The sequence below is a fragment of the Myripristis murdjan genome, chromosome 22 (genome assembly GCF_902150065.1).
Source record: "Myripristis murdjan chromosome 22, fMyrMur1.1, whole genome shotgun sequence".
Classification (NCBI taxonomy): Eukaryota; Metazoa; Chordata; class Actinopteri; order Holocentriformes; family Holocentridae; genus Myripristis; species Myripristis murdjan.
Genome location: NC_044001.1, coordinates 998,901 through 1,023,374, shown reverse-complemented (window position 1 = coordinate 1,023,374; position 24,474 = coordinate 998,901). Strand labels below are relative to the sequence as shown.

Sequence of the window (24,474 nt, the reverse complement as noted above, 5' to 3'; positions counted from 1 at the left end):
CTCCACAGCGCCGTGTCGTGGTGTTTGGCTGTCGATAACGTATCAATACACCAACGCCAAGTATCAAAATTACATCACCGAGTGTCACAGAGGAGGCGCTCGCTCGCTCTCTGCTGCAGGACTTCATCCTGCTGAAACCGAGGACGATGAAGGTTTGATTTGACAAAATCAGCTGATAAATCCCAGCATGTTTGTTATCATTTATAATATCATTACAATATGTTTATGTGACAGTAGTGATATAAATATAATATCTGTTGTATCTTTCATGATCAGCTGTGGAGCCTGCAGAGGATTATGGGAAGGCGAGCGTTCAGGGCGTGTGACGACAGACTCACCTGTGTACGGCTCCGTGGCCGACGGGGGCGGGGCCAGCGGCTTCCTGCGAGACAGGATGTTGGGAATCGTCCTCGGCCTGTCCCTCGCCACTGATGGATTGTGGGACACAGTGGGCGGGGCCAGAAGGGGTGTCGGTACGATAACGACCCGCTGGCTGCTGGTTTGGGACTGCTGGGAGGGCGGGACAGGGGGCGGGGTTACAGGAGGAACAGTGGGCGGGGCTACAGGAGGGACAGGGGGCGTGGCTGGCGGCCGCTCGGCTGTGCTGCTCTCTGGCGGCCGCTCGGCTGCGCCGCCCCCCGCTGGCGGCTTGGCGGTCCTGCGTCGCTCTTGCTCCGCCTCCAGCCTCATCTGCTTGGCGGACAGGAGCTGCAGCTTCCTCAGGATCCGCTGCTCGCTCTTCCCTGAACAAACACACCTTCACTTCAGCGAGAAATCAGGAAACATCACTTCCCTTTTCCTGCGGCTTTAATCAAAGCCTCAGATCAGCAGCGAGACCTGAGCAACGTCTCCGCCCATCAGAGACACGGAGGGCAACGACAAGAGAGGAAAAAACATACAAGACAAACAAGACAGTGTGACGGCGTGCTGGAGAGGCGGGGCTAATATTCTGAGAAAAAAATTCAGAATTTCTGAGATTAGATCTGTAGGTCCATGAGAGAAAAACTCAGATATAATCTGAGATTAAAGAGGAAAATTTAGGAGAAAAAAATCACAAATTTGCAAGAAAACAGTGAAACCAGTTTGTCCTCCTCCTGTGGGATCCAGTCTGAAGGAAATCCTGCTGGTCTGAGTCCAGAACCCCAACCTCCTCCTCAGCATCTGGACTCTGAAGAGACGCTGCTGTGACTTGGGCCGATTCAGAAGAAAACAATCTGCTGATTCTGGGCTCAGATCAGCAGGATCTCCTTGTTCCTGAATCCCATGTCAGTAGAATCTGCTGAGGGGATCAGCTGCAGGCCTGAGACACGGCCAGCAGGGGGCAGCACAGGTGACTTTCTTCTCATTAATTCACCACTTTAATCTCCATGTTTTTTTCTCTGAATATTACCCGCTCCTCTGGCTCCATATTTGGCTTCTCCCTGAACCCTAACCTGCCCTGAGTGACAGCAGCTGTCTGCAGGTGAGCTCAGGTGTGTGGACGTTCTTACCGGATCGCAGTGAGATCTCCCTGATGTAGGCCGCCCTCTGCTGGCTCAGCGACGCCTTCACACTCTGCAGCCTCTCCGCCTCGCTCTCCAGGGCCCAGATCTCCTCACAGGCCTGACACACACACACACACACACACACACACACACTGTTTATGAAACCCTGCAGGGAACTGAGGATGGAACGTGGTCAGAACCCTCAGAACCCTCAGCTGGTCTCACCTGCTGCAGGACGAGCTCCTGCGACGGCGTCTCACTCTCCACCTTCACCAAGGAGCTCAGAGCCCTGAAGCTCGACGCCACCTGCTGGCCAGACGCCTTCCTGCAGCTCTGACTCGTCCGGCTGGGGAGGAGGAGCACAGGCAAATTATTTCAGATCATTACTAAGGCCATCAGCTGCTGAGGAGGAGGAGGAGGAGAGGAGGAGAGGAGGAGCGCCTTGGGCTGTGAGGACCTGGGATCAACATTTTTCAAAACTGTCTGACATTGAATGGACCAAAGGAATCGCTTAAAGGATGAAACAACGGACAGATGAGTCCATAAAATGAACATCATAATGATCTGGACACGTGACGTGACGCCTCCGGTCTGACAAATTGACGACCTGATCAGTGACTCAATATTTAAATGAAGCGTTTAAACAGCCAGCAGAGGCGTTTCCATGACAACGGACAGGAAGCAGTCTTACTCTGAGCGGCGGCTCTTCGTCGTCGTCGTCACCGGGCTCGGCTCGTCGCTCTCCTCCACCATCTCTATGTCCACCTCGGTGACATCATCATCCTGCGACACAGACAGGAAGCACAGTGAACAAAAACATTCCAGTCTGGAAGCGCCGAACCGAAGCGCCGCCGAGGCTCCGCGCTCGCCGCTTCACCGACGACATCACCGACGACATCATCAGAAACATGAAGGAACAAGCAGCCACAAACATCATTGACTCACTTTGACATAACTCTGTTTGTCAGAGACTACATTACCCACAAGTCTGTGCACAAGTTCTACCAATCGTAGAGCCGTTGCCATGGCGACAGGGGAGGCGGTGAGCGTGTTTGCCGCCATGGTTTCCAGTCAGATGTTTAGTTTTTCAGGGATGAGGAGCGGAGGTGGTGACTCTTTACAGATATATTTCTGTCTATTTTTTGACAACTTGTTCTGTCCAGTCAGCTGTCCCATAGGCCAGTCATTTTAGGCCAAAACTGGGGTCAACCTCGGACAAATTGCAAGAGAAACAAACTCAACTGATTCTGTATCCTCAGTTTGTCCTGAGTGAGGGGAAAAAGTCCCAAGAAATCCCATTGGTGGAAAGTTTTGAAAATCACCTGTTTATGACCACATATTACCAAAAAACACTGTTTTTAACACACAGGGGAAAGGGGGTCAACATTTTACTTTCAGATATCACTATAAAAATTCACAAGTTGATTACACACACAAAGACAAGAAAAAAAGTCAATTACAAGTTCTTTGAATTATTCTGTTTACACATGCATATCACACATTATCTGATTTGATATGCGCTAATAAGGAATATAAGGAATAAATGCCAGAAGAGATATTTAAACAGTGAATTAAAAAGTTATTATATATATAGTGACCTTGAATTAAAAGGTTACTATATAACAGTAAATTAAAAGGTTATTAAAAGATATTTGATTTGGTGATATAACCTGCCAGGTGGAGCCGACACATGAATCAGGACATGTGTTTATTTTGCACGGTTACGTTTGTTTACTCATGTTTCCCTGTGAAGGCGTCATGTGACCCCGTCTGAACCAGCTGACACTTTCATTAAAAAAAAAAAAAAAAATCATTAAATCTCGTACACTGCTGTGGTTGGTGAGGATGACGTTGTCCTCGTCAGACGAGCGCTCCGCCCGCCGCTCCAGCTCGTCCCGCAGATCCTCCGCCTCCACGCCGCCGCCACTTCCTGTCCCGCCCGCCAGGACGCCGCTCAGCCTCTGAACGTAGCTCACCCTCTGCACCTTCCTGCTCACGCTCTCTGCACTCTCCCCTGAGGACACACACACACACACACACACACACACACACAGTGAGGCCACAGCGCTCTGCATCTCGACAAAAACACCAACATGGACGTGTTTCCTGCTGCTTCCTGCTTCAGTTCACACTTTTTTTGTTTCTTCATGCTAGAGCCACACGTTTCAGCAAAAATCTAAATCATTCATCAATTCATCAATTCATTCATTCATTCATTCATTCATTCATTCATCAATTATATTTCTGGTTAAAGCAGCTGCCTTATAATGTTCTGCCTCTGCGGCAAACAAAGTCCTCAACTGGAGTGAAGAAAGTCTGAGTCTGTATGTGTGTGTGTGTGTGTGTGTGTGTGTGTGTGTGTGTGTGTTGGGGGGGGTTACCTGTCCTCTGAGCCACTGCAGCCGCCAGCTCTGCCCTCCTCTTCCTCAGCCTGGTCATCTCCACCTTCAGCTTCATGCTTCTCTTGGTCAGCGACAGGATGTCCTGCTTGGCCTGGCAGACACACACCACACACACACCACATACACACCACACACACACACACACACACACACACACACACACACCACATACACACACCACACACACACACACACCACATCACATCTGTTACAGGCACTAAACACTCTGTATTACATGTACCAGACTAAAGATCCCTGTAATATTCCTGTAGCTGCTCAGCTGCTGTGAGTGAGTGTGTGTATGAGTGTGTGTGTGTGTGTGTGTGTGTGTGTGTGTGTGAGTGTGTGTGTGTGTTGCTCCCAGTGTAAACTGTGGCAGTGTGTGTGTTGTTCATGCTGAAGGCCTGTAAAGTAAATCAGGAGGTTAAAATGCTGAGGGGAGTGTGTGCAGCGTCTCTCCCTCAGGTTCCCCTCGCCGACACCTGTGTCATGTGACCTGTCATGTGACCTGTCATGTGACCTGCTGTGGCTATCGCTGCAGGTCGCCCCATTTATTCAGGGCTCAGAGCGGAGTCCGGCTCTCGAGTATCAAGTCAGTTTGTATTTTTACATAATACACTTTTTTAAAACAAAATTCTAATGCGCATATTTTAATATTTCTTTTTTCATTTTCTATTTCATAGAATTTGATTCTTTTCTTTAAAATCTGAGCAGCTGCGAGCCGATTCCCCCTCATGGATCAATAAAGCATCTCTGATTCTGATTGTGATTTCTGCTGCTCGCAGGTTTCTGTGTCTCCAGGAACAAACCTGGACCTCCTGCTGGGCGGTCGGTCGCTCCAGCAGACGCTTAGTGCTGCTTCTGCCAGACCAAGTCCCAGAAAACTGAGAAAACTAGCAAAAAAAATCTAAAAACAGCAATATATGTAATGATGAGAATGTTATATTTAAAGGTCATTTAAGTGACGCTGGATCAGTTTTCCTTTCGCAGACATTAAACTCTAATTATTTAATTTGGGTTTCAACCAGTAAAGCTGGATTTTCCACACCAGGATGACACTGAAGCTGTTTAAATTGAGCTCTGCTTCACTTCAGGTCTGGATTAAGTCGTTTGTGTTCATCTCTGATCAGATTAATCCTGGATTAAATGAGTCCTTGCTGGTGCGAGCCGGTCTCACCTTCCTGAGGATCCGGATCTTGGAGGTTTTCTCGTCGGACAGTCCCAGCTCCCTCCTCAGGCCGTGGAAGCGCCCGGCCATCGCCTCCCGCCGGCTCCTCTCCAGCGCGTTGTGGATCTTCCTCTGTGGCGAGGAAACGGCGACAAGCTGTCAGTCATTTTAATCTGAGAGGCTCAATCTGAGGTCATTTTAATGTGAGAGGCCCTCCTGCCTTACCATCGGCCCGACCCTCGCAATTTGTCATGACGGTCGATATGGAAACGAGTCAGACTCCGCCTCTCTGTCTGATAGATGGCGAGTGGGCGGAGCCTCATTTCTGATCACATGGTTTCAGGTTTCAGTGGATTTGTCTTTAATTTATTATAGAAAGACAGAAACAGACTGAGCTGCTGTTTAAAGTCTCACTGCATTCAAACACAGCAAAGCTGATCCAGCAGCTCTGAGCTGAGCTGGAAATATAACAGATATAACACAAACACTCTCATTACTACAAATGGAGATATCTTGTAATTTCATTTTTAAAAAATTAAATTTTATTATTTTTTTTTAACTAATCTTCTGTTTTGGTTCATCCTAATTTTCTTGTCATTTTTCGCAGCAAGTTTGCATTTTGCTTTGGTAACTCTGTAACACTGACTAACTCTAAATATAATTCTTGTCATTTTGTTGTTGCTGTTTTTTAATTTTCAGGATTTATTTTTACTCATTTTCTGGGACAGGTTGTTCTTTTTTCTACTGATATAAAAATATTAAACGTTTGTTAATACACACGTTTGTGCTGGTGTTTTCTAACACTGCAATTTTCAAGTTTACCAATAAATGAATATCGGCCCTAAATATCAGTTATTGGTGTCTTTGATAACTAATAATCAACACTGCACACACACACACACACACACACACACACACACACACACACACACACACAGTGCAGGGCTTTTATTTTGTCCCTCTGAATAAAAATAATATTATTTTTTCATGTTTTTGTAATTTGTTTTACTATTTTTTTCTGGTCATTTTATCTGCCTTTTTACTAAGTTTTTGCTAATTTGGTCATTTCCTTTTTCTCCATATTTTTGAAAAAGAAATATCAAGTGAATTTGCTCAGGTTTCTAACGGCTAATAGTTTATTTATTGATTTATGTGATTTATCTTAGATAAAAGGCTGCGGTGAGAAGTAGCAGTGCCCTCAGGGAATATGACAGCATGCTATGCACTTTACAATTTCTTATTTTTTCAGGAAACACGTCCATCCCACGTTCAGCCTCTCCTGTCAACAAATCAAATTAAAGCCTGAGGTGTTCTGCGACCCGTTCTTACATTGATACGAGTGGCGAGATCCTGTTCGCCGCCGCCGCCGCCGCTGTCCACATCGTCCACGTCGTCCGAGGAGTTCTCCGTCTCCTCGCTCGATGACACCACCAAGTCCACCACCTCCACCTCCTTTTTCTGCTTCCTGCCCGGCGTGGCCTTTGCTTTGTCACTCTGGGCCCCGCCCACAGGCTCGCGAGCGGCGTACGCCATCTCATCGTCGACGCAGACGATGTCCAGGTCCACCAGGTCGGAGGCCAGCTCGGGACTGCCGGGTCTGGTGAGGTCAATGGAGGGATGGGATACGGGCGGGACGCTCATCCTATCTGTAGGCGGGACTGGAGGCGGGGTCAGAGATGGGGCTGGAGGCGGGGTGACCGATGGGGCTGGAGGCGGGGTGACAGATGGGGCTGGAGGCGGGGCCAGAGATGGGGCTGGAGGCGGGGTCAGAGATGGAGCTGGAGGTGGGGCCGGATGCGGAGCTGGAGGTAAGGTGAGCGAGGTGCTACCTGTCTCCGTGGAGCCCTGGGTGTTAGAGGGCTGGGGCAAAGCCTGGGTGGGTTTCACAGGAACCAGCCTGGATAACTCCACCGCTCCACCAGAACCCACAGGCATGGTGGACACGGTCACCGTTTTGACGCCATGCTCCGCCCCCTGGCCTCCTGAGGGTTTCAGGGAAATCACGGTTGCCGGGGGCGGCAGCTGGGGGGATTGCAAGAGGGTGAAGGTTCCTGGCGCCACTGCCACCTTGGTCTGCGGCTGCGTAGGAACCTTGGGACAGGTCACCAGTAAAGGTTCCTTGGTGCCATTGGAGGGGATGATTTTAAAGGTGCACGTCCCCTTTTGGCTCAGGAGGAAGCCCGAGCCGGTGGGGAGGGAGGTGGAGAGGGAGGGGACGGAGAAGGCCAGGCGGCTGGGAATGGAGGCAGTGGTCGTGGTCATGGTGGTCGCGATGGATGTCACGGGGTTGGACTGGGAGCCGACAGGTGCTGAGGCCTGCAGGGACGAGACAGGGACTGGAGAGGAGGACGGGACCGGGGCTGGGGGAGGGTTTAAGGGATGAAGTCAGAGAATGAAGACAACATCAGTACAAACTCTGCATCCTGTGTTTGATTCCACTTCTTCCTCTCAGCATTTGTTAAAAAATGAATGATATCATCGGCAAAAGTGATATTTTGTGCGTAAAGGGTCGGATTTCAAACCAGCATTGATTGGAATATATGCCACGATCGCTTCAGCTGGAGGTTTAACAGCAAGTGGAAAGAGGGCAGGGCTGAATGGGCAGCCCTGTCTGTTGCCCCTAAAGATGGGGAAAGGTTCTGCTTCTTCCTGTCCAATAACAAGCTGAAGAACCTTGTATTTTTGCACATAAAATGTAGCTCGACTCAAACCTCTGGGGGTAAGCAAGGCTTGTTCACACTGCAAGGTTACTATTGTTAACAAGACTTAGACTTAGACTTCTTTTATTGTCATTGCACAAAAAAACACAGCAGTGAGATTTTGGCAACGAAATGTCATTGCTTGGCTTCCGGATTACAGCAGAGATGGAATTGTGGGACCGTTTAGGTATATATAAATATAAATATTATACATAAATATAGTCTATATAACTGGTATGATATTGTCTATATAACTAAAAAACAGGAGCTAAATAGTGATGAGTGCAATTGAGAATAGCTAGATAAAACAGAATGTACAACAACAGACTAAACAGTGTAAACAACTGAATAACCAGTATAAATAATGAGTGCAATTGAGAACTAACAAAATAAAACTAGGTGTGAAGAAACATTTTCAAGAACTGAAATACAAACACCTTTTACAAAAAATGAAAATAACTGAAACTGTATTTTGTGTTTACAAGACTAACTCAAATAAACTAAAATTGTAGGGAAAATGTCAACAGTCTCTATCAATCTCTATCATGTTATCTGGTTGTTCATTTGTCCTGAGTGAAGACATTCTTTCTTTTCCCCTAACAAACACCCCATATTACAAAAAAGTACTAAAGCTAACAGTGAAGCTAATGAAAACTAAACTAAAACTATGAATTTTCAAAAAAAAAAAAAAAAAAAAAAAAAAAAAAAAAAAAAAATTCAATGGGATTTGGAACAGGGAAATCCTGCTGATTTTAGCCCAGAATAACAATGTTGCTGTAACTTGGGCCTATTCAGAAGAAAACACACTAATTTTCAAACTTTTTGCTAGAAATTTGTGAGTTTTCTTCTCATAAATTTACAACTTTAATCTCTGGGAATTTCTGAGTTTTTACTTGTGAATTTGTGAATTTATAATCTAAGAATTTTAAAGTTTTTTCTGGCATAAATTTGTGATGTTTTTTCTTGTAAATTAACCAATGTAATCTTAGCAAATACCCAAGTTTTTTTTTTTTTTTTGGTTTTTTTATTACCTCCCCTGGCTGTTTTCCTACTCCTGCAATGGCACAAATATGCCGTCACAGAATGAGAATGGGTATTTGAAATAAATTTTCCCACCAACAACTCCAACAAATGACCATGGGAACTTTCTAGTGAGACAAAACCCCCTGTTATTTAAGTGTTTATCAGTTATTTATTTGTTATTTATGTGTTATTTCTAAGTGCTGCTCCTCACCTCTCTGGACCACCAGATTTGGGTTCACAGCTCTCAGCTGGTTGAGGGGAACCAGTTGCACCAGTTTGCCATCCACCTTTCGGAAGTACTGGGTGCCCACTGGCGTTCGCACTGATGTCAGGAGGATCCTCTGGCCGGCGGTGGGCGGGGCCGAAGCCAGCGGCCGGGTCAGGAGGTTCTGCACCGGGCCCGTCCCGCCGGCACCCGGCACCGGCACCATCAACACCTGCGTCTTGCTTGGAGCCGCAGTCCCTGGGGAAGGATTTAGAGGTGACACCACACCGGGAGTCGCTTGTGCAGCCTTGGAGTCTGGAAAACAGAGAGGGACGTGGTGATGTAAGCAGGAAGTCAACAGACACCGAGATGGACGGAGCCAGAATCAGATTGTTGCTTCTGATTTAGTTGATTGGAAACCCAATATGTCCGATATGAAACCCAGCAGTGTGGTTTCTTATGAACTTTTATGATTAACATGTCATCAGTGGATGAAATTCAACTTGGCTGCTAAGTTGCATGTTTGCCAATTTGAGTAATAAGCATTATGAATTAATTCATCGCCAAAAACTGGAAAAGCCTATAATTTATTTTCTAGTTAAGTAAGGCGATCTAAGAGGGAGAAAGACTACAACTAACACAAACTAACAAAAGTCTAATGATCTTGCACTAGACATGCATGCTGTGCCCGAGATCTCGTGGAGGCGATTTCATCTCTTAAAGTAGATCTCAAACATCACATGATCAAAAAGGCAAGAGGAGCATCACGGGAGCCAGCAGGAGGAGAAGGAGCACAGCAGACAGGAACATGAGCTTCACCTGAGCCCCTCGACCACACTTCACCTGCTGAGACACGGCAGCTCGATTCAGACGGGTCGCTGTGGCCTCGGCGTCTCTGTGCATCAAACCTCAAGGCTCATTTATGCTCCTTAATGTACGAAAAGGATTAGACGTTTCAAACGATCCAACGGTACGACGGCGTATTAGGGGCAACGTCGGGAGAAAAAAAAATTACAGAGCTGGGGAGGGGGCACCTGTGCTGCCCCCTGCTGGCCGTGTCTCAGGCCTGCAGCTGATCCCCTCAGCAGATTCTACTCTGACATGGGATTCAGGAACAAGGAGATCCTGCTGATCTGAGCCCAGAATCAGCATATTGTTTTCTTCTGAATCGGCCCAAGTCACAGCAACGTCTCTTCAGAGTCCAGATGCTGAGGAGGAGATTGTAAATTGTTCTTGTAAATTTTACCACTTTTACTCTGTACATTTTCTTCTCCCCACAGTGTCCCTGATACACCGCCATATAACCGTCACTGCCCTCATACTTCCATGCCGACATAAAGGAGGCATGGGTGTTCAGTAACTCCACTGGAGGGCAGCTCAGGGTTATAGACGGTGATCTGTGAGGTCATTAAACGCATCACCGCAGAAGCATGCACGATTCTGTTCTCTAATATTATCAGTTTTTTAACCCTTTGAAACCCGGAAAAATTTGACACTGAGCAGAAATGAGCCTTAGCCCTAATAATCCATGTGTGGACCGTGTGCTGTCCTGTCCAGTTCAGGTAGTGACACTCTGATCAGCTGATCAGCGACCACGCCTGGCAGCTTTTTAAACCTGAGCCTCAGAGTGCCGGGCAGTGAAGTGCGATCGAGGGCTGAAGGCTTGCAGACACACACGCTGGGAAATGGAGAAAACATGGGAACAAAAGTATTAAATATCATATCGCCACCAGCCAGTGATCCTGGACACATTTGTGTTTTTACAGAATTTAAGAAGCACCTTCACCTTGAATTTCAGTGACACACACACACACACACACACACACACACACAAACCCAATTCAAACAATTACAGTCCAAACAGTGAAGGTGTTGCTTCCCTGCCCCGCCTAGAAGCCCACAGACCAACATGGAAGCAGGAGCCCAGCAGCAGCTTGAGATTATACAAGACTGAGAACCCAAATAACAGGACGCCATGTTGTCGCCACCACTCTGCAGGCATGGATTCTGTATGGAGGAGGCGTGGTTTCATCTCTCCGCTGCACTAAGAATGAGGAAATGAACTGAAATTGAGACAAAAGTGCTGCAATTTCAGACAAAAAATACGGACATGTTGTGCAAAGGCCTTAAAACCGAATGACTTGAATTTAAACCAGCACTTGAATCGAATTCGACTTGGATGCCAACGCTGAGGACTCAGCTGGGACTGGAGGCCGGTGACCGACCCCGCCGAGGCCGGTGACCGACCCCGCCGAGGCCGGTGACCGACCCCGCCGAGGCCGGTGACCGACCCCGTCGAGGCCGGTGGCCGACCCCGTCGAGGCCGGTGGCCGACCCCGCCGAGGCCGGTGGCCGACCCCGCCGAGGCCGGTGGCCGACCCCGCCGAGGCCGGTGGCCGACCCCGTCGAGGCCGGTGACCGTTACCGTCGAGGCCGGGGCGACTTGGAGAAAAAGTAAATCCCTGCCTGCGGAGCTGCAGAATCAACATGGCGACCTGAGAGAGCAGATTCGCTGTCGTCTTGTATTCTCTCCCCCGCCGCTCTGAGCCAAGCCAGGCTTCACGTAGTACCTGACGTGGGGGCGGAGCTAAAAGAGGCCGCAGGCACCGCCCTGAGGTGGCTGGCCCCTCCCCCAGAGGCCGGACGGACCACCGTAAAGAACCGGGGAGCCGAGCCCAGGATCAGAGGAGGCCCCGCCCCCGCGCCCCTGCCGGGGCGGGGAGGGGCGGCGAACAGGCCGAGCCGGGCCGGAGGGGGGTGTGTGGAGGCAGGATGTGACCGGTCGGCCTTCACCTCTGTGGGACAGAGACGGGCGGTTGAGCGGTTATGCTGGAAACTTCATGTGCCTGACATTCAGAGCTGGAGGTGAGAAAGTGGCGGCTGGGCGGGCGAGTTAACTCTGCCCCCCCCCCCCCCATGTTCCTGAGGTGCAGCTCAGTGGAAACACCTGAGATATTCTCTCTGTTCCAACAACTCATCCTATGTTAATAAGGTTTGGCAATAAGTTCGCTAGTTAGCTACTGCAGAATGCCAGAAACTGTAGGTGTAACTTTAATTTACGCTGTACGTCAACCCCTTACCGTCCCACCGGCCGCCGGCAGGCCAGGCCGACTTCCTGTCTTTCAGAGGCTGATAATGAAGATAATGTTATCATATGAAACCAGATATGAAACCAGCACGTCATGTCTGGTTGTTGACAAGGCGGCAAAATATCACTGCAAAGTTTGGCTGAAATTTGGCAAGAGAAAGACTAGCATGTCTGTTTCCAGTGGGTCCCTTGACCTCTGACCTCCAGCCGTGTGAATGAAAATGGGTTCTCTCCCCTTTGCAGACACGCCCACCTTCTGCTAATCCCATGCAGTTTGGGCCCCAAAGCCTGCAGTCCACATGTGTTCTTGTGGCCTGTTGTAAAATGGTGTGTGTGTGCAGACTGGGGCCTAAACAGTCTTGGAGCTGCATCAGTTGGCTTTGACTGGAAAGCTGAGACTCTTGTGGATTCAATGAGCCACATTTGATTCCTGTGTGATGATGTTGGCCCCCATAGCAGCCATTTCACTGCAGCCAGAGACTTTTGTCCAACTGGACGTGGCTGGAGAAAATGACCTCTGGTGACCTCTAGGAGAATCACAGCCTCATCAGACTTTACACACACAAACTAGAGAGCGAGGCCGTTCAGAGGAGCTCTGCTTCTCCAGCTGGACTGACAGTGAGGGCCAGTTTCTGACATGTTTACTCAACACAACGCTCAACATCCAGTCACTAAAAAAAACTAAATATTACAGAGAATCTGCAAATACCAAAAGTTTTTGACACCAACTCAAAGCCTGAATGTTTCTGTGGTGTTCCTCAGGGTCTTGGTGTCCTGATGTGGGATTCTGGAGGATTTTTGACCATTTTAATTAATTCTCCAGGGGTCAAAAATGGTAAAATTTTGCACCAAATCTGTGTAAACAAATGGAATCAAAATAAAAATTGCTGCAACAACTTATGACCCATAACTGAACATGGGAGTGGCCTCATATCCTTCTATTACACTCATCATTACATCCCTTATACACTCTAAATAACAAACACAATGTTAGGACACACAGAGCTGAGCTACGGCTCAAATGAATCTGCAGCTTCCCAGCTCTCAGGTGATGTTTACAGGTGGGTCTGAGAAATGGCCAGAACGGTGGGGGCTAAATGTTGGACACTTTGGAAATGTCTTTTTAAGCTCATACTCTCACGATGTTCTGCCGTATCTGAAAAGGTTCCACTGTTCTAGAGCTCTGTTCTCACCTGCAGCGCCGGGCGCCGGGACTCTGGGCTTCGCCGCGGAGGAGGCGGCGGTTTGAGACGTTGTTGAGGAAGTCTGGCTCGGGTGGAGTTTAGAGGAGGAGAGTAAGGAGGAGGAGGAAGAGACAGAGGAGGAGGAGGAGGAAGAGGAAGAAGAAGAGGAGGGCTGGGCGGGACCTCGCAGATGCCTGACGGGTCCGACCCGGCCCGTCAGATAGGCGGCGAGGCGGTTTGCCGGGTGAAGCGCCCCCATCCCACCCAGCTGGATCTTAGCCAGAGGATAGAGCTTCCCGTTCACCTGAGAAACAGGCTGCAGTGAGCATCATCATCATCATCATCATCATCATCATCATCACATCAAACTGATCAGGGTCTGACTGACACACACGTCTGCAGGCCAGTTTACTAGAAGATTAATCAACACTAATCCTCCTGAAGTCAGCTGACATGATGAGGTCTGCACACGGAGCCTACATTACGCTCTTATTCTTATTACAGCCTTATTAAACTTATTACTTATTACTGCAGAGGTACTTTGACAAATTACGCTCAAAATGTAAAGGCTCAATTAATTGTTTTGAGAACGACTTTTTCCTCCTTTTTTATTGGTGCTGTCACTCTTTAGCCTGTAACTCTGTGACCTGCACACGTCCCTCAGGAATGATGAATATGTTTGTGTTTCCTGCCAGTAAAGCCACTTCAGCTGAACTGAGAATATCAATGTACCGCATGTCAAAAAATACAAATTTAAATACGGTGCATTTTTTGTATTGCATGGTCCAAATGTTTGTTTTTAATATTCTGAGAGCAGGTGTGACATGAGACATGAACTCAAAGCGTACCTGAACCACGTTCTCGCTGTCGCCGCGCTGCCGCCTGCGGGCCGACAGGAAGCCGGCGGGGGAGATCCCCGTCAGGAAAGGCAGACCCATGCTGATCATCTTCATCTTCTCGGCTCGCTCCTCCTCCTTCTGTCCTCGCTTCTCTCCGTCCTCCTCCCTCTCCGCACACTCCTCTTCTATCTGTCTCTGCCAGTCGTCCAGACCTTCGTCGTCCTCCTCCACCTCCCTCTGCCAGTCTTCTAAACACTGCTCCTCCTCTTCCTCCTCCTCCTCCTCCATCACCTCCCTCTGCCAGTCCTCCAGACCCTCCTCCTCCTCCTCCTCCTCCTCCTCCTCCTCCTCCTCCTCCTCCTGCTGCTGCTGTGGTCTTGCAGGCCTCGAGGTGTTTGCCGGGTCCGGTCTGGGTTCAGAGATGCGGACCTTGTAGTGGACGCAGCGGCCGCCTCCGTCCTCCTCGGTGGCGCGGCTCAGCGGCGTGATGAGGTAGCTCTGGATCCACAGCGGCTTGTCCAGCTGGTCGCTGGCCATCGCCACGCAGACCTTCTGCAGGACGTCGTTCCGCTCGGCTTCGCTCGGCCACTGGCACTCCGCCACGATCGTCAGGCGCTTTGACGGCATCGGTTCGGGTTCCACCGCCGGGCATTGTGCTGACGGCGGAGCGGTCGGCGCCAACTGATGAGGCTCGGCTACAGCGAGAAGAGAAAAACACAACCGAATCACTGCTGCAGCACATTTATATTTAAAATGTCATCTATAGGCTCAATGGATGAAATTCAACTTGGCTGGCAAAAAACAAAGGAAGGAAGGAAGGAAGGAAGGAAGGATAGAATGAAACAAGGAAGGACAGAAGGAAGGAAGGAAACAAGGCAGGCAGTGGAGAGGAGTGAGTGTGTGTTGAACCCTGAGCTCTTGCCCCACCTGCTGGGCTGGAGGATTTGATCTTGCTCTTCTTCAGTGACGGCTCTTTCCTCCTGGCAGCTTTCGGCTGGCCACGCCCCTCCTGGAAAAACAAACAAACAAAACAAAACAAAACAACATGAAGCCTCTTCAGTCAGTGGGAAAGCTCAGCCGACAGTCACTTCATCCACATTTAGTTCCAGGATTTGGGGGTTTCACCTTGTGGCTGAGCCGCGGCGTCTTCCTGCTGCCGTAGGCTCTGACCCGGGCACAGCTGCTCCCCTCGCCGCCGCCCTCCTGACGCCGCAAACAGGAAACAAACAGGAAACAAACAGGAAACAAACAGGGCGTCAGCTGTTTCATGATTCATTTATTCGTTTAAATTTGGTTTTATTTTTCCGCTGTGAGCGCGCAGCGAGGCGAGGCTCCGTCACAGGTCCGGCTCAGGAGGCCAAACTACAACTGAACACGAGTTCCGGGAACTTTTAGGAGGCGCTGCTGCTGTCCGCCTTGATTGGTCCAAGCGTTGCCATGACAACACATCTGTAAACATGAGCTCTGCTGCACGTCCTGATGAGGATTTGTGGAGAGTAAAGTTCACAGTTTGACAGACAACGCGCTGCCGCCGCCGTCCCGGGACAGCTGGCGGGATGCGACAAGAACCCTCTTCAGTCTGTGGGACGCCCCCTGATGGCCAGGAGGAAAACGCTCGTGTGTGAAAACCCTCAGAGGCTGAAATATTCTGTCCAAAAAGCTGACGCATCATAGCGGCTGTGATCTGGCTTAATTTTAATTTAATGCTTTTAACTGAACGCTTCAATTCAGTGAAACTTGACTCGGCTGTTAAAAATGAAAAAGTGAGTTTAAACCTTTCTCGAGTTGAACAGAGCCTGGTGTCAAACAGAGGAACAAAATGAGGCAGGATGACAAAAAAGAGGAAGACAAGAGTTTCAGAGGAACCTCCTGCTCTTTACGGTCGGCTGTGCCTCGGATGGTTTTTTCAAGTTTTCCGGTCGCACTCGACACAGGACGTTTAACTTAAAAGAAATATATTTTCCACTGATCCGACTCTCTGCAAAGAGCAGCTGCCTCTTGTTTGCCTTGAAGACCCACGCAGTTTTTTGTCTGACTGATATGGAGGCTTATATTGACATGACATTAGATTTGGTCCATGCCGCCGGGCCCCGCCTCCTGCGTTTCTGCTTCACTTCATGAATTACTGCCTTTCCCAGAATGCAGCTGGACCTACAGCTCCTCAGAGGCGTGACCGAGGAGGAGAGAGGCCGGCAGGGACTTTCACTTTGTGCTGTGATGATTCAGGCCGGATCCAGATCCAACATGTCTGGGTTTGTTTCTGTTTTTCTGCCGAGTTTCAGTAAAACTGAGCCTCTTCTGGTCAAAGTCAGTGTCAGTGTTGGGTAAAGAGCGTGCACCATGTACCAGGGCTCAGTCCCGATCGCAGCGACCGGGGTTCGAATCCGACCTCCGGTCCTTTGCTGCACGTCATCCCCTCTCTTCCCCCCGCCTTTCCTGTCTATCTCTAATGTGACTGTCAAATAAAGCAGAAATGCCAAAAAAATTATCTTCAGTCAGTCTCAGTTTAGACGTCTGTGTTACTCTGCTGTTAGACCTCTGCTGGTTTGTGCAGACTGAGCTGTGTGTGTGTGTGTGTGTGTGTGTGTGTGTGTCAGATGCTGGCGTCCTCACCGAGGCCCAGGGCAGGCAGGCGGGCTCTGGAGCGTGGACCGGCTCCAGGTCTGCGTCGGCGGCGTCTTTCCTCCACAGGGTCCGGACCCGCTCGGCCGGCTGGGACACGCTGTCCGCCTCCTTCAGGACTGCAGGACAAACACAACCAGAACCACAATCACAAAACACCGGTAACACAGGACCGGGCCGTGTTTGGATATGATATTGAGATTCTGGATGGTGCCATTTGGTGACTGCATTACGGCACAGTGATTAGACTGCCTGGCCATCAAATCCACATGATTAAAAATCTGTGCGTTAGCTCGTTCATCCTTACAATATCATGACGATACTGATATCGAGGTATTACGTCAAAATTACTGTGATATTTGATTTTTTCCACATCACCTGGCCCTGGTAACACACATATTCCACAGGTGTGTAAGTATAACTAGGGTGGTATGAACCTTGACACTGAGGCACAGGTGGCACCAAAATTAATAAAAGTAAAGAAAACTAGGTGTGAAAAAACATTCTCATCAAGTGAAATAAAAACAAAAACGAGACGTGAAACTGTATTGTGTATTTACAAAATTAGCTAAAAAAAAAAAAAAAAAAGTAAAATTATGTGGAAAATGTCTTTACTTGTGGTCTACGTTAAGTTTATCTGGTTGTTCATCTGTTATGATGTTTTGTTGAGTTTTTATTATGAAATATTTCCTCCCACCTTTTCACCGCTGACAAATATTACAAAAAAAGAATAAAGCTAACGCTGAAACTAATAAACACTAAACGAAAACTAAGCATAAAAAAAATGAAAAAGAACTGGCGAACCCGTGCTAAAAACAAATTAAAACTAAACTGAAAACAAAGAGTCAAAAACGCTGAAGTGGGCTGGACCTGAGCGCTGCAGGTACTCACTGTAGGCCATCTTCATCCTCTTCTTCCTCCTCCTCTTCCTGCCGGCGGCCTGGTCGGAGGGGCTGGAGTCGGGCCCGTCCAGGTTCTTCAGCAGCACCACCTTCTGTTTGAGGCAGCCGCAGCCGAACATGCAGTGGGCGCGGCCGCAGTGCGAGGGCCGGCCGGGCTGGGCCAGGCTGGAGCACACGCAGCCCAGCCGGCAGAAGTCGTTCAGGCAGGGCGGAGCTCGCCGCTTGATCATCTGGATGGGAGCCGTGGGATTCTCGCACACGAAGCCCTGCACGGGAAACGGCGAGACGAACAGGCCCGTCAGCCACAGGGATCGACTGACCGCCGCCCTGAGACCTCCGGCCTTTGGATGGGCAGACTTTCAGCAATCAAACGGTATAATATGAACGTACCACTAGAGGGACACGGGCCCCCATGTGAGAACCACTGCTGTATGTAATATAAAACTCATAAACTCAGTGGTTATGTTATGGAAAGACAAATTGTACATTAATAAAAATGAGAAAGCGAATGTGCCAGGTAAACAAACGCCTCTGACAGCAGCAGCTCCTCAGTATTTTCTTACCATTAAGGTGAAGAGTGAGGTCAGGGCGATGGCGGCCCTCTCCTCGGTGATGCAGGTCCTCGGCCGGCCCTCCCACACCACGCCGTCCTCCAGGTCCCTCTGCTTCAGCAGGGCCTTGGTCACCAGGGGTCTGGTGTCCCTGCCGTCGTCGTCGGCGTTCCCCAGCTCCGAGTCCGACTCCAGGGGCGCCATGTCCCCCGAAATCCCCGGCGGGGCGCTCCTGAACGCAGACGGACTCAGGCTTTTCCTTTTCAGTCTCTTTTTCCTCTTTGGACTGCAGGTGATGGGCGCTGTGTGATCAAATGTATCCGAGTGGATTTTGAAATGTTTCTTCTTTGACCGTGGAGGTGATTCGGTGATGGGTGCCGTGTGCTCTGACAGGGGGGTGACTGGCCTGGTTTTGCCGGCCTTCACGGGAGACGAGGACGGGGATGTCTGCTGTTCAGGGGCGGCTGCTGAAATGTCTGTATGTGTTGAAATCGCAGCTGACAGTTTGAGTTTGTTCTGCTTAGAACCCACCACTCTCTGCTTCGTATGTGTTTTCCTTGACTTTTTCAGCTCCATGGGGGGAAATTTGGGTCTCTTAGAGGGGGGCACAAAGCCTGAAATGAGGGCGGAGGTGGGGGAGGTTGATGTTTGTTTCCTAAGAATGCTGTCGAGGGTGCGGACGTAACTGGTGCTCCTGGTGGGAAGCTCGTACGCCACCGGCTCCGCCACCGCTGCCGCCTGGGAGAAGCTGGCGGCGCGCTCGTCGATCAGCTTGCCCTCATTTTCCAGATATTCGTCCAGCATGTCGCTGCAGAACGCCGACAAGTTCCTCTTGGGGACATCTGAGTTGGTGGCAACTTTACGACATAACACACGACAAAACAACACACACAACACAACACACACACAACACAGGTTAGGTGAGGGAAAACATGAACTTTACCTTCGATGTTTCAGGAGGAACTGGATCAAAGAAGGCTGGAGCAAAGGGAAGAACAGGCCAAGGACAGTCCTACCACAACAAAGACTTTACAGAAGGTTGGAAATACAACAGCCGTCTTTCCACTGCAGTGCCACTGTGAGGAACGGCTGTCTGACCAGGGAGTTGTAACTGATTGATTTTTATACGGTCAACCATCAAATTTTGTGCTTGTTCTATGTTTTTGAATCTAAAAAAAGTCCTCATTCTGTTCTGGCACTTGAGTCTAAATGGGTCTCGCCCACAGCAGCTCCAACAATGTTATTCAGTTTATCAACACATGTACCATCTGAAAAGTGTTCAACAAATGCAAACATAGGGCAAAAAAAAGTTGTCAAAAAAGTTGTCAAAAAAAAAATTTCTGCAATCTGGAAAAACTTTCTGCAAATACCCAAGCTGTTCTTCCTGCCCGACTCTTACCCACCTGGCCTGGCAAAGCTAACAGCAGCATCACACATGGCTTTGCACATCTTAAGAACGTAGTTTACATCGTGTGAATTAAAGACGGATTATCTCAAATCTCAAAGCATATTCTGACCATTCCGTGTACTAAATAAATGTTCTGGTGCTCTGAAAACAATATTGCTCTGCTACTGACTGAATAAACATGATATGTTAACAGAAACAGGAACAGAGCTAGTCTGTATGCACAGGGCTTTATTGCTCACCCCTTGAAACACAGATGTGAAGTTGCATTATCTTCTACATGTCATGTATCCACTGAGGATGAGTTGGGTGGTTCTGGCGTGGTTCCTTGGGCCCGGGATGGCCCTGCTGGTTTCTCTTGTGATGAAGCAGCCACTGCCGCCGAGCCCTCATCCTGAGGAACCACGCCAGAACCACCCAACTCGTCCTCAGTGGAAATGTCTGGCGAGGATACAGAGGCCATGGCTTCTGGAAATTCGGGACTTTTTTACTTGCCATGAGTTTCTGAAGGGCTCGGATGTTCACCGACTTCATGCGTGTACGTTGAGTTAAGTGAGCCTAAGCGTCGTCAACACACCGGGAAGGAGAGCTGCTCGTTCCCAGGGAGATTTACAACACGGAAGTGAACAGAGCGCTACGTGCGTCTTCTGCACCAAATATTTTACGGATATTCGCAGATTTTATTAAGAAGAAATCACCCTGAAAACTTTTTATAACCATCTTTATTCTCTATTGGACCCATTACCAGCCAGATTGGGTGGAAAAGGACAAAAACACCTGGAATTTTTTTTTTGTTTGTTTTTTGTTTTTTTCCGCAATCTTGAAAATTTTTCTGCAAATTGCAGGATGCAGGTGGGTATTTCGAGCCCTGAAACAGTATTTAGAGTTGTGAGTAAAATCAATACATATTATTAAGCTATAGGTCTCTGGTTACAATGAAGTTGGCCCAGCTAGCGGTGTGATATGGAAAGCATCACCACAGTGGAAACAGCTTTGCTCAGTCTAACTGCTTGTTTGAAGCTACGTGTGCAATAATCAATATTACATGTATCGATAACTTCCTACCTTCAGGTTTAGAGGAGGCAGGAGTTGACGAAGGCTCAGATGGAGCGAACTTATCTCTCCAGCCTTTAATCTGTGTGACGTCAGTCGTCTTCCCTGTCCTCGACACAAACGCAGCAGAAACACCTGCAACATGAACAGGCCAGATCAAACTCTATGCTGACGACTTCGTTTTAACATCTTCAGTTTTCACACACAATCAAGTATTACATCACCAAGTTCAGACATTTGTGCTTCAGCTAACATGAATGGCTTCATGACGATAAGACACTGCAAAAAATAACAAAAAAACAACATAATGAAAACAAGGTGTGAAAAAAAAAATTTTTTTTTCATTAACTGAAATAAAAACGAGACTTTACAAAAAAAAGTAACTAATTTAAACTCAAATTATGGAGAAAATGTCTTTAGTTTTCATCTCTATCAGTTTATTAGGTTGTTTTCTGTCGTCAGTGAAAATCTGTTTGTGAAAGTCTGATCTTTAGTTGAGTTTTTATTGCACAAAACCTTTTCTGACCTTTTTGAATCTTGACAAAACAAGACTAAAACTTACTATGAAACTAAGACTAAAACTAAGCATTTTCACAAAATAAAACTAAAACTTTAGTTCAACTCCACATGATCCACTGTGTGAATCAGACAGCTTCACAGTTGCTTTATTTTTTCACTTTGACAGAGCCAGGCTAACGAATCCCATAGACGTCAAGTCTTTATGCTAAGCTAACAGGAAATGCTACCCATAGGAGCTGAACCACTGGATGTCCAGAGTCTGTCCAACAGATGTTGGTGCCCAACATCTGGTCTCAGTCTGGGGAAGTCAGGAAAAGGGAAAAGGGGATTTTGGCCAAAATGGAGTATTTTCTTTAAGTGTGAACTAATCACATAAAGTTAGTGAAGGGTTCATTTGTGAACAACAGGAATTCATGATACATCTTGCATTAAGTCATGCATTAAAATATCATGAGGCATGCATTACTTAAGCATATGATTTGTACCCTTATTGTTAAGTGTTACCACTCAAAACATAAATAGATGTTTTTCTTAAAAATTTCAGCTTCATGACAAATTCTATATGACTTATCAAATGCTGGCTAAGTGGTGGGTGGGTCAGTCTGAGGGTGCTAACTTTGTGGCGGTGCCAGCGTGTCGGCGAGCGGCTCCAGAGAGACTCCAGGCGGAGGGATCGGTAGGCGGACGCCCAGATACTGCAGGTCGATGGAGAGCATCGGATCCAGCAGGTTCATCTTCAGTCCAACTGTGGGTTTTTTTGGTTGTGGATGTTTTTTTTTTTGTTGTTTTTTTTTTTTAGAAAATGGACAGAAAAAGATGTCAGTGCATAAAATTGTGGGAAACAGCATTCATTTAAAATAAAGGTGGATTCATAGAACAGAACAAAATTCAGCCAGTTATTCAAGTATTGAACATCTCCATCATTTGGCAGAGTGTACCTTCCTGCAGGACGGGGTGGATGACCTGTCTGTGTTTCATCATCTTCATGTCTCTCAGAAGAACCTTCTCAAAGGCCGCTATCCTCTCCTCCAGGCTCTCCGGAGCTTCAACTGGGAGAAAACAGCTTCTTAAGACCCATTTTTAAGCCTTTCTATCACAACACATCCTCCACTGAACAACAGCTAGGTCTCTAATAATCCTGCTACAGCCAGATATGAGAACATCCGTGCTGCCCACCGTTCTTGGCTGCCTCGGTGTGTTGCTGTGGTTCTGCGACAGAAGGCCTCTGAGGTTGTGCGGTGACCCCCGTGCCTTCAGAGGAGTCCCCGAGGTGCAGCCTGAGGGCTTCCTGAAATGTGATTTTTTGATTTTAATTCTCACTGTGCACCTCAGGAGTAAAATGCCTTAAATTAATCTTCATAAAATTACATTGGAATCACAGATAAAATAGAACAACATGAAGAGAAGGTTTTTATTTGCAGTCCCAAAAAACAAAACAAAACAAAAAAAACAGTGGAACATGCAGTCTTGTCTCGCCCTGCCCTGTGTTTTTTTATTTTTATTTTTTTTGCGATTATTGTATTTGTATGTAATTAGTGCTTGAGGCCTTCTTGGCCTGTTAGTGGAACTGTCATGGGCCAATTAATTGCATTTTTTGGATAAACCCGGCATTAGTAATCTTCTGAAGAAACAGAAATTAAAATTGTGTTTCTTCTTTAGAAACACAATTTTAATTTCTGAATCCTATTTTTCTTTTAAAGAGCAAATTGCAGGTTAGGGTTTTTACAAAAGTTATACTTAACCTTGTGTGAAAATGACCGTGTGAAAAGTTAATGCAGGATTTAATATATTTTACAGGACATAAGGGCATGTATTCAGAGGAAAAAGTAGCCGTTTTTAGCAAAGCTCCCTAAAGTCATATGACCCTCCTGTTCACACTGTACACCCACGACTGCAACCCCCGACATGGAGAGAACTCTATTGTGAAGTTCGCAGATGACACCACCATCATCGGCCGGATCTCCAACAATGATGAGTTTTCATATCGGGAGGAAATCAACCATCTTGCAGAAAACAACCTTCTGCTCAACGTCAGCAAAACCAAAGAGCTGATAGTTGATTTCAGAAAAAAGGAGGCAAAGACACACAACCCTGTCTACATCAATGGAGCTGAGGTGGAGCAAGTGAGCAGTTTTAAGTTCCTGGGAATCAACATAACAGAGAACGTGACATGGACTTCACATATCTCTGCCCTGGTTAAAAAAGCTCAGAAACGGCTGTATTTCTTAAGGAAACTTAAGAAAGCAAAATTCCCACGCCAAGTTCTTGTCAGCTTCTACAAAGGAGCGATTGAAAGCATCCTGACTGGAAACATCACAAACCCTGGTCTGTTCCTGGTCTCTTTGACGCCTAACAGGCTCGTAATTATAAGGCTGTACTCCGTCATATTGATATGAATCAATGTCAGTGTCAACTAGCACTAAGATCCATTATTTTCCTCATGTTCAAATTTACCACACTCCCTCTTCCTACGTCACTTCCAGTTTAGCTTTTTCAGATGCGGAAGTAAAATTCTCTCACAAAAACAACTCCAGAGGTCACTGGAGTGTGTGTGTGTGTGTGTGTATATATATATATATATATATATATATATATATATATATATATATATATATATATATAATTTTCCTACACATTGATTCACTGGGGTCTCCAACCTGCAATCTGCTCTTTAATGCTAGGAAATAGCTTGTTGCTGCCATCTTCTCGTCTAAGGTTCTGAATGTGTTTTGGGGATATTACTGATATTATTTACATGAACGCCTCTGCTCTCTTCGTTCATTTGTTGAATGCTGTCTATCTCTGAGCATTAAGATTCATAACCAGCAGTAAACCCCTCACACAACCCTGCACTTTGTACTTTGGTCAACTGGTCATCACTGTTCATCCACAGATTTTTGCATTGGGTTGATTTACTTTTCAAATCTGTCCTTGGACCGCTGTCAGTTTATTGATCCTGTTTGTCACTTTAACAGTTCTGTCATTGCCTACACTCCCAGGACGTCATGACTCTTATTGGCCCCTCAGTCCGCAGAGCTCTGCCCCCTTAACCTGGAACCGTACTGAATGACCTGTTTGTCCTGTAACTTAGTGCTGTATTGGTGCATTTTTCTCGGACAGGTATTTCTAGAGAATCAGACCCCTGTCTCAATCTGTATGAATAAATGGTAGAAAAAAAATATATACTAGAGCAGGGCTTCTCAAAGTCTGGACCCAGCCCATTCTTTCTGTTATCAATGAAGCGTGAAGTTTTCTGCTTTGTCAGTTGTTGCTACAGAGTTCACAAATTACCGTTATAACTGAGAATTTGCTTTGAAGGTGATGTGGAGC

General features: G+C 47.4%; 1 protein-coding gene across 4 annotated transcripts in view; it reads right to left on the bottom strand.

Annotated features, from left to right (window-relative positions):
* Positions 1–24,474, bottom strand: part of mgaa (MAX dimerization protein MGA a) — a 40,142-nt gene that overhangs the window by 5,088 nt on the left and 10,580 nt on the right. For 3 of the 4 annotated variants that reach the window (XM_030082012.1, XM_030082015.1, XM_030082014.1), the window contains exons 4-24: positions 22,321–22,432; positions 22,083–22,193; positions 21,761–21,889; positions 20,638–20,760; positions 18,180–19,024; positions 17,606–17,882; positions 16,706–16,833; positions 15,218–15,295; positions 15,020–15,101; positions 14,102–14,787; positions 13,263–13,557; positions 11,552–11,776; positions 8,988–9,296; positions 6,384–7,414; positions 5,064–5,186; positions 3,866–3,977; positions 3,311–3,498; positions 2,176–2,267; positions 1,710–1,830; positions 1,491–1,602; positions 339–743 (exon numbers count right to left, since the gene is read on the bottom strand). In XM_030082012.1, the coding sequence (XP_029937872.1) occupies positions 339–743; positions 1,491–1,602; positions 1,710–1,830; positions 2,176–2,267; positions 3,311–3,498; positions 3,866–3,977; positions 5,064–5,186; positions 6,384–7,414; positions 8,988–9,296; positions 11,552–11,776; positions 13,263–13,557; positions 14,102–14,787; positions 15,020–15,101; positions 15,218–15,295; positions 16,706–16,833; positions 17,606–17,882; positions 18,180–19,024; positions 20,638–20,760; positions 21,761–21,889; positions 22,083–22,193; positions 22,321–22,432 (5,584 nt within the window). The remainder of the gene's footprint in view (positions 1–338; positions 744–1,490; positions 1,603–1,709; positions 1,831–2,175; positions 2,268–3,310; positions 3,499–3,865; positions 3,978–5,063; positions 5,187–6,383; positions 7,415–8,987; positions 9,297–11,551; positions 11,777–13,262; positions 13,558–14,101; positions 14,788–15,019; positions 15,102–15,217; positions 15,296–16,705; positions 16,834–17,605; positions 17,883–18,179; positions 19,025–20,637; positions 20,761–21,760; positions 21,890–22,082; positions 22,194–22,320; positions 22,433–24,474) is intronic. The other variant, XM_030082016.1, reaches the window with a different exon arrangement.